Raw genomic sequence first — 12,783 nt, 5'->3', positions numbered from 1 at the left:
TAATGAAACTTTAAGACGTCATGATGCTTTGAAGCTTTTTGTTTGAATAAAAGTTGTATAAAGTTTTACTCGGCACTTGTCTTATTTTCAATAGTTTTTAGCTCACGATCAGCTGTTCACAAATGGTTACATTAAACTGCGGGCACTTTATTAATGCTGTTAGTTCGTGTTGTTAAAAAAAAAATTAAAAATCATTTATAAAGCCTTGCTGCAAAGTGAGAAGCTCATGGGTCTTCCTTTACGGAGTTTGCATGTTCTACCTGCGCGTAGACCAGGTATTCCGGTTTCCTCCCACATTCTTAAAATATGCATGTGAAGTTTATTTGGTGAATGAATTTCATAAATGGCACAGAGGTATGAATGGGAGTGTAGTTGTATTCTAACTTATCACGATCCCCAAATCTTTAGCTCGGAGGAGGAAAAACAAAATAGAAACTGAAGCTTCTCGCTTATGTTTTCTGTCACAACATCAGTATAAGAGAACAGCACTTCATGATACAGGCTGAGCTACATTTTAAGAAATGAGAGAGGAAGTCATATGACAGGAAGGGGTCCCACTCACACGCAGCGAATGACCTCAAAACAGTAGCACATGCAAGGTGAAGCACTAGATGAGTCATTGCGAAAGAGGAAATTGTTCATAGATTCACAAACGGGTTTGTCCTGCTGGTGTGAATGAAGTGAGGAGACCCTTATATTTTCCACCACGCTGCAGATTGAGTTCTTGTCACGATGCAGATTGTTGCCCCGGTTCTGGTTTTGTTTGCTCATGACCTGTCTGAGGAGAATGGTTATCAGACGGAATGTCACAGTTTTGTATCACAAATTGCTTTTTGTGGTTTCGTGCCACATCGAGATAAAATCAGGTGTCGTGACCACAGACAGACAGCCGATAAGCAATATTTCAATGCAGTTCATTCATGCCTCTTCTACGACTGCTTTATCTAAGCTATGGACGGTGGTGGAACTTTGCATTGCGTCTTGACGATGAGGGTGGGGAACCAGGTTCAAATCCTGGTTGCAGCATCCTGCCTGGAAACTAAACCAAGTCCATAGTGCAGGATGCAATGGCTTGTTGTGTCATCTCATCTAACTTAACTCTCTAAATTAACTCGGAAAAAAAGTGTTAAGTTCTGTCATGAAATAACATAGTAATGCACAGTAAAAATCAAATGTTTTGTTTTATCATAAGCTGTTTTCGCGATTATCAAAATAAAAAGAGCATCTGAAAGCAGTTCAATTATGACTAACAAGCTGATGTATTTACTCTGTAATAAACTTACCCTATTGTGGATACAGTTAAAAAAAAAAAAGTCTGACATAATTTGCTTAAATTTAATATAGGTTGAAATAACAGCAGTATTTGCATTTGTGAACCATTATATCATCAATGGATATTTTTATTTGGGTATCTGAAACATCTTTCTTCATTCATCTGCAAATTTTTCATGGAAATTTCTTGTTGGCTTTTTTCATCATGAATGCTTCTAACATGCAACGTTGCAAGTTCTCCCTTGCGTCTACACATGGCACAGTGTTCATAGCAGTAAACACGTGGACATGTTAGCTGCATCATACTTCAACTTGCCACCAGATGACTTGCTAGAGTTTTGTATGGAAACCAGTACTTTGTATTTCACTTTTAAGTTACAAAACTACAGCATCACTTCTTTGACCTGTGAAATGGTTACTTGTCCATATTTTGCCATACATATTTGAGTATCTCTGGTATTTCTTCTGTGTGACAGAATACACCTGTATATAATGTCCTCCCTGTCCTTAAAACCTTATGACTGTGTCTGACTGTTCCCTGCTGGTCAGTCAAAGAATGGAGCTTACCTTCACACTTCCCAGGTTCAAAATAATTAGTAAATACAAATAATTCAACCAAGGCAACAATAAACTAATTACTATAGTTATAAGAGTCCGTTGCTTTTCTTTCCCTGCATTTTTTTCAGTTTTGAATGGCAAAGTCAGTGAACTGCACATGTTTTGGGATAAAACACAACAAAAGCTAAATGATGTCAGTTTGGACACACTCAAAAACATTGTTCCTATGTCAAATGTGATAGAATTGAAACAAAAAAAGGAGACTAACCTTACCAGGCATCTTTTCTCTGTGTAGGTAAATCATTACACCGGGTGCGCATTATGCTAGGTGCGCGTTATACGCAGCTTTTATTTTGAAACATTTCCAATTATGTAAATATTCAATGGAATGTGCTTCATGAAATCTGAGAAAAAGAAAACAACAGGACTTAAATGAATAAAAAGAAAGAAAGGTGCCCACTATTTTTCGTAACTTATACACATCACATTTCTTACCAAATTGAATTGTACAATATAAATATTTTTTGCATAATAGATGAATATCTAACTTAAGTATTTTTCAATTTCAACCAGTTTTTAATATTACAATAGTATTTTTTATTATTCTATCATGCTTTGTAATTGTGATACATAATAACTACTATAACTACTTCAATGAAAAGAGATTCACAGCTCGACTGCTGTTGTTTGGACAATACATATCTTCAGTTGCTGTACTTCAATGAAAAGAGATTCTAACCATAAGGTGTGAAAAGAAGTCAGTTACCTTGAACCTGAAATGTTGATGTTTAGATCTTGGATAAGGGTCATTGCATCATGGCTGCAACTTTCACACAGTAGAGGGGGGCTCTGATTGAGCAAAGGCTTGTGTTTTTTTTGTTGTTTTTTTTTCAAAAAAAGACATTTATGAAAAAATAAAAAAAAGGTTTTGCCTTGGAGAGGGGTGGCGTTTGTGTTTTTGTTATGAGCAACAACTTTCGACAGCAGACTTCCAGCGGAAGGACCATTCGATATGCCTGTGGCGCCCCCCGGCGGTCAGACACGGTCAGTACAGAAAGAAGGCATGCCGACTGAAACAGCTGGTAGGAGAGGTCGTCTCCGTCATGGTCTCCCTGATCACCGCCTCAGGCACACAGCTGTTTTCTCTCCGCGCAGAAACGACGGTCTGCTGCCTCCTGAGTTTCTACACACCATGACCAGGCCAGCTGTGCCGCTGACTCCCCGCTAACCGGCCTCGAAGATGCTCAATGCCCGCTGCTCGGTGGTAGAATATGGCGGAGTCGGATGGTGGAGATTTTGCTCCGAAGCAGTCACAGAGCAGGTGAGTGGAAGCCAGAGCTGATGGAAGCGGTGTTGAGTGGCGGCGCTCGGTGTTTTCCTCGCCGGGAGGTTTTGTCCGACCCCAGCTCGTCGGCTCGGCGGGGGTCGGGGTTTTGCGGCGAGCTGCTGCGGGGTTTTATTCCAGGAAACACCGAGGCGTTGCCGAGGCCTCCGGGCGGTCACAACCTGCGCTTTCTGTGGATGAGCAAGTAAAAGTGGGATTTAATTGACTGTGCAGACACACCTCGGTGCAATGCTCCAGTGGACTGACATCTTTATGGAGGCGTTTCTAATTGCAAGGCCCAGTTGTATCACTTCCTGCAGGAACAGGTGAAACCACCACTGTAAATAAATACATTAGAAAAGTGTGCAGACGGATTATTTAACCTCGAAAGAAATTCGAAAACATGCTGGAAGACTGTTTCCCCGCGTGCCTTCAACAAGGGTTTAGTTTTTAAATTTGAATAAATTTCTTATGAGGAATCATGTTAAATAAGTGAAGGTAATTTAATGAATGCCACAAGACCTAATTAAAAACTATATAACTATTCTATGATATCGAACAATGACTGTGGTAAATAGAATCCCCTGAGTGATAGGGAATTGGAACAGCCACACCCCCAACATTAGTACTAGACACTTGCTAATGTGGAGGTACTTCATTACTTATTAACTCGAGCAACTCCATTATTTCTCAAAATGTTCCCTTTCAGTTTGACTCGTCTCAATGTGCACATGCATCCATATCCTTGAAGTGTAGCCGTGACACATTAGCTGTGCTATTAGGTCATGGAATTATTCTAGTCTATTTGAGATACCCGACCACCATTTAAAGCAGATATTCTGAAATGTATGACCTCCTGCTCCTGTCTCGGGTTTGACAGAACATTCAAGTACTGTTTGTGGAAATAACTGAACGTCAGGAGCATAAACAGACTGTTGCAACTACATATAATATGGACACATTAGTAGATGCTTATTTTGCCTATTTTCAACATTAATCACACATTTTTATGAAGCTTTTTCTGGGCACTTATTTTTTTTTTGTCATTTTGTCAATCACCTCATCTGCTTGCCTATTCTGATCACTGCTTCTCCAGGCGCTGACTATTGAGCAACAGGCCCTGTGGTAAATGAAAGACTTTAGTTTTTCACCTCACAAACCTACTATCTGGTGTTTGCTTTGCAAGCACTCATTTGCACTCAACTGTAAAGGCGTATGATAGTAGCGCAGTTAAAAAAATAAAATAAAATAGCATGCAAAGGGAAGCCCTAGGTTATGAATTAAAAAAAAAACTTTAACATGAAGGTTGAATTTTGTTAGTACATCACAATGGATTTCAAATAAAACAAGATGTGTATGTTATTCCGCTTTCTGAACATAAGCTTCATGTTAGGCAAACTTAGTTGTCGGCTTCTTGCGATAAAAAGCATGTAAGTTGTGAAAGAGAGTTTATGGTCGGCTTTCATAGATTTGCAGCGCTGCAAAGAGAGGATTTAGCAAAGCAATATAAGATTTTCAGACAGATGTGCCCTATATTTAGTTTACTTCTTTCCATTATAACATAACTTGTGTGTGTGTGTGTGGGTGTGGGTGAGTTATTGTAGCCTTTCTATTTACAACAAAATCAGCTCTAATCACACCAGTAAAACAATGGAAGAGTGAGCAAGCAATTACTGTAGGTGGCTTTTCTTCAGTGTCACTAGAAATAGAGTACGGCACAAAGGGGAGATGTGAGGCAAATGCTTCAAAGAAAGCTTTATAAAAAAAATAAAAAAAAAAGGTACATATTATTTGTGTATTTATTTAGTTGTTGTGAGGAGATTGGCTTGATAAAATCTCTTTCTCACTTCCTGGAAACTCATGGATATAATGAGGAGCAGTTAACATGGAGAGACAAGCCCCTACATCGCATACACCATCACCTGATAGAGGAAGTGGCTGATATCAAGAAGACCTACCGATGGCTAGAAAACGCTGGACTGACAGACAATCATGGCGGAACAGGCACTGAGCACAGGGGCCATAGAGGCGAGGGCCTAATCCAAGCTCGGAGAGTGATTACATAGTAGATTGGACCCGAGGTGCGTGCTGTGCAGCGATGCCCCAGAGGCAGTCCAGCATGGAGTAGCAGAGTGTAAGATGGATCGGCGAACATGGAGAGACACAACCAAGTGGCTGACATAGTGTACAGAGAACAACGGGGCAAAGATCCAGTGGGACTTCCGCTATCGGAGTCATTGAGAAACAGCTGCTGGATAACCAGCTGGACATTGTGGGGGTTGACAGACAACAGAAGAGGGCAACTGTGATTGCACATGTGTGCCCAAGTTCGTGAAATCCATATTGCAGTGTGCCAGGTGGTGAAATTCTATGTCTGCTAATATTGTACAGTCTGTGGAAGCCATTGGGTAGTAGAAGTGATCGCTGATTGCATAGTTAGTCCACTGTTTTTAACCGGGCTCTCTTCTCGCTTGGCTTTTTGTTTTTTCTTTATTATTCTTTTTTACTGTCGATAAACATTACACTGGGAAGGCAAGACATTTACATTCAATAAAGTGATAAGGAACATTTCCCTGATTTATTGTCACAGCAAAGAATAATCAAGCCATACTTTTCCACCAAATTATGTTTGGAAAAACTTTAGATCATTTCACAATTCCACCAATAAAAAAGGATAAACTTAATTCAGTTATGGCATAATAATTTGAATGAGAGACGGAGTGGTCTCATCAAAAGTGAGATTGAAGGGAGATAAAGAAGAATTAAAATGGCTGCCGCTTCTTTGTACAGCGATTTTGGGTCGGCCCTTAACTAATATTAAATGGTATTGAAAAAGACGTTACATCACTGAGCCACGGATTGACGGATGCAGTTTTAGTGGACTTTCAGTTAGGGAGGAGATGGCGTCATGGAATTAAAGAGCTGGAACTTGGACTTCTAATTACATCAAGATGTATATTCGACACTATTCCAGGTGTCCAGAGTGTCGCAATATGAATAGAGAGGTTTTTGTTTGGAAGGTTTTTTCAACATATTGTCAAAGTAGATCTGACACTGGTGTGATAATGGTGTGCATTAATAAAGCATCTCATCAGATGGCAGAGTGTAAAGCCCTCCACGCACCATTTTCGGCCATCGCTGATGAAAGATTGCGATCGTAGGAAAGTCGTCGTGAAGTGTTTGGTCGCGGCTCTAATCAGTGGCCGTACCGTCGCACTGTGTGCCCGGGTCAAGGATGGCCAATGTCGTGGTCGTGAGCCTGTGATCGTAGCGCTAATGCGACCTGTTTGTTTACATGGAGTGTGTTTTGTTGGAAAATGAAAGTCCATAAAGGTAGGTGCTCATGTAAAATGTTAAATTACCATCCAGGTAATAGGTAAGATTTTTAAGGTTGTTGTGTGTGTGTAAGGCTTAAGGAAGAAGCCAAACCAGCCTCACAGTATTGAACCTGAAACAGGACTTGAAGTGTACAGGTGTGAAGGTTAAGCTGCTATGAATGCTTCTGAGGACAACATCCTATTGTTATCCTCCAGCCTCAGTCCTGGTTCAAACTCTCAAGCAGCTTTGAATTGAATCTTTGAGTTTTGCCATTGATCAGGAGCTTATTATAAACATTATAAAAGATTGAATTGCAGAGAGCATTTAGGGCGATATTCCAAACAAACACAACAAGAAAATCTTTTGCATTTACCTACAGACCTAACAAAGTGTTTGAAAATGAGTGGCAAAAAGTCTCATGTAGCCTTTCTGCTCCCTCCTCCTCACTTCTCTGTTAGATAAAATATGAATGAAAAGTATACTAATAATCATTACAACAAAAATTAAAAGTTCATTGGAGTTGTTGTATTTTCATTTGCTCTGATCTGTGTAAGTCAACCTTCTCATTTCCATCTAGGTCTCAGAATCTCCTGACCTCTGTATCTTGACATACTTTATACTAATGATAACAGATTTCTGGTCTACATTCCTGTAAAAGAAGTACAATTGAGTGGTTTAATTGCTGGATGACAAGAGCTCAACAATTTAGATTTAAGTCACTTTAAAAACTGTTGACTTCTAAGCTCTTTTACCTCCGTTGTGTTTTAATAAAGTTCAACTCATATTTTTGCCTCTTGGTTGCATCTACATCTTCAAATTCCAATCCAACAGTGGTTTATTTGTTTTGCTCTGCAGGTTGAAAAGGAGGTTTGGTGTCTTTGAAGGTAACACATTACCAAATTGGTGTTATATTAAGTGGTTTCTGAAGTTCATGGAAACATGTAGTGTTGTAGGATAATACATGTCCACATAGGGCTTAATGCTCTATTGTTTCTACCTTCATCATATTTCCATTTGATATCCTCTGACCTTATTTCTGCTTGGTATTAAAGTGTGATTTGAATTTGGAAATTGTTTGATTTGAGCAATGGGATCATCCCTTTTCATGCACATCTGGTGCCTGGATACATTTGTGGTATTTGTAATCTGCCTTGAGTGTCATTGGTTGTCATTCGTTTGGTCTGGTCCAACAACACAGGGCAGTAGAGGACAGGCTTCCAGAAAGTAACACAGGAGATGCTGTATGACTGATCTTTACTTTCTATTTCTATTTGTTTTTTAAGGTTTGATGTTGCTATTGTCTCTTCAGATTCCGTCTCTGACTTAGACAGTGGGCCTTTCCATGCCCACATGTTGTTGTCTGTCCTGGAAATTTTCATTTTCCCTCTTTGTTGTGATCTTGTCTCCTGCTGCTGTAGTCGGGCTTAAAATTGAGAAATGTATATCTCCTTTCTTTAGCCTCATTCAGTTTGCAAACACTTTCTCACTAATGCAAAGACGTTGTATACTTCGGAGTACATTTCCTGCGGGCTGACTGCAGAAGATTAGATTAACTTTCCATCACAGAAATGCTTTCAACACACACATAGCCACATATTTTTAGGCTTTGCAACACTTTCACTGAGCAGGTGCTTCTTGAAACACTGACTCTGGGGGAAAAAAAAAAACAGTTTAATGGAGAATTTGAGTTCTACAGAAAATGTGACTTTTATTCAGAAAGGGGAGAAATGTCTGATTGTGATGAGTTTTTCTTTCTCCTTCTCGTTTCAGTATGGCTAACAAGAATAGCACCCTGCGCTGTACTTTCTCTGCTGCGAGCCACAGTGCCACCCTCCTCCAGGGCTTGTCCGTCCTGCGGGATCAGGGCCAACTCCTCGACGTTGTGCTGGCCATCAATGAAGAGCACTTCCAGGTCCATAAAGCAGTGCTGGCCGCCTGTAGTGATTATTTCAGGTTAGTCTGCAGAGCATGAGGCCATGAGCAGTTTAAACTGATGCTTGTATGCAGAACAACAACGTTGCATCAGTGATATGACTGTAAATACATGTGAAATGTTGGGTTTTCCTGGAGTAGATTATTGGATGTCAAGTAGGGGGATTTTTATTTTCCAATTACGACCGAGTGAAGCAAAAAAGCATTTTGTAGCCAAGATCACTACGTTAAATTGATATATTTACCTTTTTTTTTTAACGTTTCTTTTCTTCTGCCGGAAGAAATGATGTGTTAACTACAATTATCAAAAGAGATTAAACCTAGTGTCTATTTGGTATTAACGAATAGTCTGCAATTCTAAGTTATGCTCTAGCCCATCAATATGGACTGGCATAACAACAAAAAAGTCACAATACCTGATAAGACAAAAGCTTCATTTTGAAAGGAGCATTTTCTATGATTATTATTGTTATAATTCTTATTTCATAGTTGTAAGCTGATAACATGCCATATATTGGCAGCTAAATATTTGTAACTCAAAATTTATCCAATTTTGTCCCAATTCAAGTGTTTCAGTTCATCTGCCCTGACCTCAAGGCCTTAAACCAACAATTATGCAGAAAGAGAAAACAATATTAATGCCAAAGTAAAGCTCAGACTTGGATTTGCAGGGTCACACAAAATCCAAATGCAGGTATTGTATTTGTCCTGCATTTAGAGGAGTTGAAATATAAGACATTGTGTTGTTTTCTCACTTGTTCTTGTTTTTCAGAGCAATGTTTACCGGAGGCATGAGGGAGTCGAATCAAAATACCATTGAGCTGAAAGGCTTGTCTGCCAGAGGCCTGAAACATATTATTGACTTTGCCTACAGCGCAGAAGTGACTTTAGACCTGGACTGTATTCAGGACGTCCTGGGAGCTGCTGTGTTCCTCCAGATGGTGCCCGTCGTGGAGCTCTGTGAGGAGTTCCTCAAATCGGCAATGAGCGTAGAGACGTGTCTGCACATTGGGCAGATGGCCACCACCTTCAGCTTGTCTTCCCTTAAAGAGTCAGTGGATGCCTTCACCTTTAGTCACTTCCTCCAGATTGCGGAGGAGGAGGACTTTCTGCACATTCCCATGGAGCGCCTCACTTTCTTCCTTCAGAGCAACAAGCTGAAGAACTGCAGTGAGATTGACCTCTTCCACGCCGCCATCCGGTGGCTCCAGTACGACGAGTCCCGCCGGGCTCAAGCCAGCAGTGTCCTCTGCCATGTGCGCTTCCCGCTCATGCGCTCCTCTGAGCTAGTGGACAGCGTTCAGAGGGTGGACATCATGGTGGAGGACGTGCTGTGCCGCCAGTACCTCCTCGAGGCCTTCAACTACCAGATCCTTCCATTCCGACAGCATGAAATGCAGTCCTCGCGTACGCTCATCCGTTCCGATGTCATGTCGCTCATCACCTTCGGTGGGACGCCGTACACCGACAATGACCGCACAGTCAGCTCAAAGGTGTACTATCTCCCCGACATTACCTCCCGCCAATTCAAAGAACTGACCGAGATGGAGGCCGGGTGCAGTCATGCTTGTGTCGCCGTTCTTGATAACTTTGTTTACATCGTTGGCGGACAGCACTTGCAGTACCGCAGTGGCGAGGGTGCGATCGACGGCTGTTTCCGCTACGACCCGCACCTGAGCCAGTGGCTCCGCATGCGACCCATGCAGGAGGCTCGCATCCAGTTTCAGCTCAACATCCTGCATGGATTGTTATATGCGACAGGGGGGCGCAACCGATCTGGCAGCCTGTCATCTGTGGAGTGCTACTGCCCAAAGAAGAACGAGTGGTCCTACGTGGAGCCCTTAAAGCGCAGAATATGGGGCCATGCAGGATCTCACTGCGGCGACAAGTTGTACGTCTCAGGAGGTTATGGCATCTCGTTAGACGACAAGAAAACGCTCCACTGCTATGACCCAGCTTCAAACCAATGGGACTACAAAGCTCCTATGAACCATCCCAGAGTGCTGCACGCCATGATCGGAACCAGTGATCGGGTTTATGCCCTGGGTGGCCGCATGGACCACGTGGACCGCTGTTTTAATGTGCTGGCGGTAGAGTATTACATTCCAGAGAGCGATCAGTGGACCACTGTCAGTCCCATGAGAGCAGGGCAGTCTGAGGTGGGCTGCTGCATGCTCGACAAGAAGATCTATGTTGTCGGGGGTTACAACTGGCACCTGAACAACGTAACAAGCATCATTCAGGTGTACAACACAGAGACTGATGAGTGGGAGAGGGATTTGCACTTTCCAGAATCCTTTGCCGGCATTGCATGTACTCCAATTATACTTCCACAAAACACCACTCAACGCTGAACACCTGACCTGTGACTGTGAAAATGTTGTTCCATGTGTTTTTTGTTGTTTTTTTGCAAGCTGTCGAGTCACTAAAAGTTTTTAGCGTTAAATAAACTTATGTATTTATGGAAAGAAATGACTTGAGAAATGACCTGCAAAAAAAGGGAGATCACATAAAACCCTTTTTTGTCATATTGGCAGAAATATTCATTTGGACCTCTTGCAATGGGTGTTTTTAAAGGTTTTCTTCTGTGTACATTTAATAAGAATTCAGCTGTTGGGTTACATTTATCAACACAAGATGGTGTTTTAAAAGTACAAATGTTGCACTACGATTCTGTTTTGATAAATTTGATGTTCTTTTCGTAGGATTACTGCACATGTCCATTTGGATAATAAATTATCAATGGGGATTTCAGTGGGCGCGTTCTCTAGCACTAGTATTATCCAAATGAACACTTTTTTTCCCCCTTTTAAATATTATTGATTGTGTGATTAGTTGTTTCATAAATAAAGGCTTTGTTTGTGTCCTTTTAGTTTGTCCTATCATTTAATCTGAGGGGTAGTGTTCTTTTTTTTCCCCCAAAGTAATTTTTTATTATTGGATATTTTTATCACACTGTTGGGATATTCTTTTTGTTTTGTTTTCTTTATTCAAATAAGTGAGATGAGACAGGGCTGTCCTAGAGCAGGGGTGCCCAACCCCGGTCCTCGAGGGCCCCTGTCCTGCATGTTTTAGTTCATACCTGAATCTAATGATGATGTCATCACCAAGGTTGTGAAAAGGCCCAATAACGAGCCCCTCATTGCAATCAGGTGTGTTGCAACTGGGAGAGAGCTAAAACATGCAGGACAGGGGCCCTCGAGGACCGAGGTTGGACACCCCCTGTCCTCGAGGCTTGAACTGTGTTTGCGTAATAAGAAAGACGGGGTTCGAACCTCACTACTCCCATATTTCATCAGTGGTCGTTATTTTACTGGGAAACCCTGGAAGGGAGCAGCCAAGACAATCGTTCAGTTCAGTTACTTGAGATGAGTGTGACATTTCATTTTTACGTTTGTCACAGAATTACTATACAGACCTCATATCAAAATATAGTAACGATTGCACAAACATGAGCATAAGATGTGTTGAAGCAGCTTTAAAATTCTGTGTGAAAGTGTTAATATTTTGAAAGGTTTGACTGCCCTGATATATCCTCAGCTGACGACCGTGCCGTCACACTGACACTCAACAGAACAAACCGGTGTCGACCTCTTAATGGCAGCTACATAAATACTTCATGTGTGTCTACTAGAACATCAATGTGTACTGCTCTTTTAGTGATGAACAAGCACTACAGCTAACACAGTATCTGATTGGTCCAGAAATTGCAGCTACATCTTGCAGAGGATAAATGTATTTTATGTAATTGCTCCAGTCGTTACAGGATGACACTGATAATGTACTCCACTGTCTGCTTGCTGTGGCTGGAAGCAGCTTGTGTTGTTATGACTGCATTGTTGCACTTTTTGAATCTGTATGAGATTTCTGATGGTATTCAATGTGAATTAAAAAGAGAAAAGCCAGGTCAGGTTTTGAATACCACTGTACAGAGGTGAGGAGCATCTGTTTGGAAATCGCCTCCTGTCTGCCTTAGTGTGTCTTTGTCACGTTCTACCTGTACCTGTAAAAGCACATCATATTGCAGAAATGCAACACAGAGGAAACCACTGTAGTCAAAGGGGAATGTATGCATTTGTGTAGCTTTATGGTCATCCTTTATTAAAGGTGTGTCATCTTTCAAAAAGACTTCTGGTGCTTCTTGTGTGTTTTATTTTAGAGAAAGAGGCTTTGTGTTGCAACTACATACGTAGAGCTGTAGATTTTCCATACATTGTTTTATCATTCAGTTTTTACTAATATGTATATTTATCCATTTTTAAGCACCAAGTGCCATTGTTTTCGTTATCAAATATTCACTGTGCAAGCATTTGACCCCACAAGACCAGTATTGCCCAACCCTGATGTTGAAGTTGGAAAGACATTAGGCCTAGGTCACT

At 41.2% G+C, this 12,783-nt stretch overlaps 1 protein-coding gene across 2 annotated transcripts; it reads left to right on the top strand.

Annotated features, from left to right (window-relative positions):
• The first annotated feature begins 2,867 nt into the window (after positions 1-2,867).
• klhl26 (kelch-like family member 26) lies at positions 2,868-12,525 on the top strand. 2 transcript variants are annotated; one of them, XM_080474075.1, is made up of 4 exons: positions 2,868-3,151; positions 8,243-8,425; positions 9,177-11,420; positions 11,597-12,525. In XM_080474075.1, exons 1-3 carry the CDS (start codon positions 3,102-3,104, stop codon positions 10,756-10,758), a joined length of 1,815 nt encoding a protein of 604 aa, XP_080330201.1. In that variant the 5' UTR covers positions 2,868-3,101; the 3' UTR covers positions 10,759-11,420; positions 11,597-12,525. The 2 variants fall into 2 exon arrangements, with proteins under 2 accessions (XP_080330201.1, XP_080330202.1); XM_080474076.1 differs by having other exon boundaries at positions 2,878-3,151; positions 8,243-8,384.
• Positions 12,526-12,783: the final 258 nt, after the last annotated feature.

Source organism: Lipophrys pholis, assembly GCF_963383615.2.
Source record: "Lipophrys pholis genome assembly, chromosome: 10".
Taxonomy (NCBI): domain Eukaryota; kingdom Metazoa; phylum Chordata; class Actinopteri; order Blenniiformes; family Blenniidae; genus Lipophrys; species Lipophrys pholis.
The sequence above is the reverse complement of the archived record's forward strand: the minus strand, read 5'-3'. Positions and strand labels throughout refer to the sequence as shown.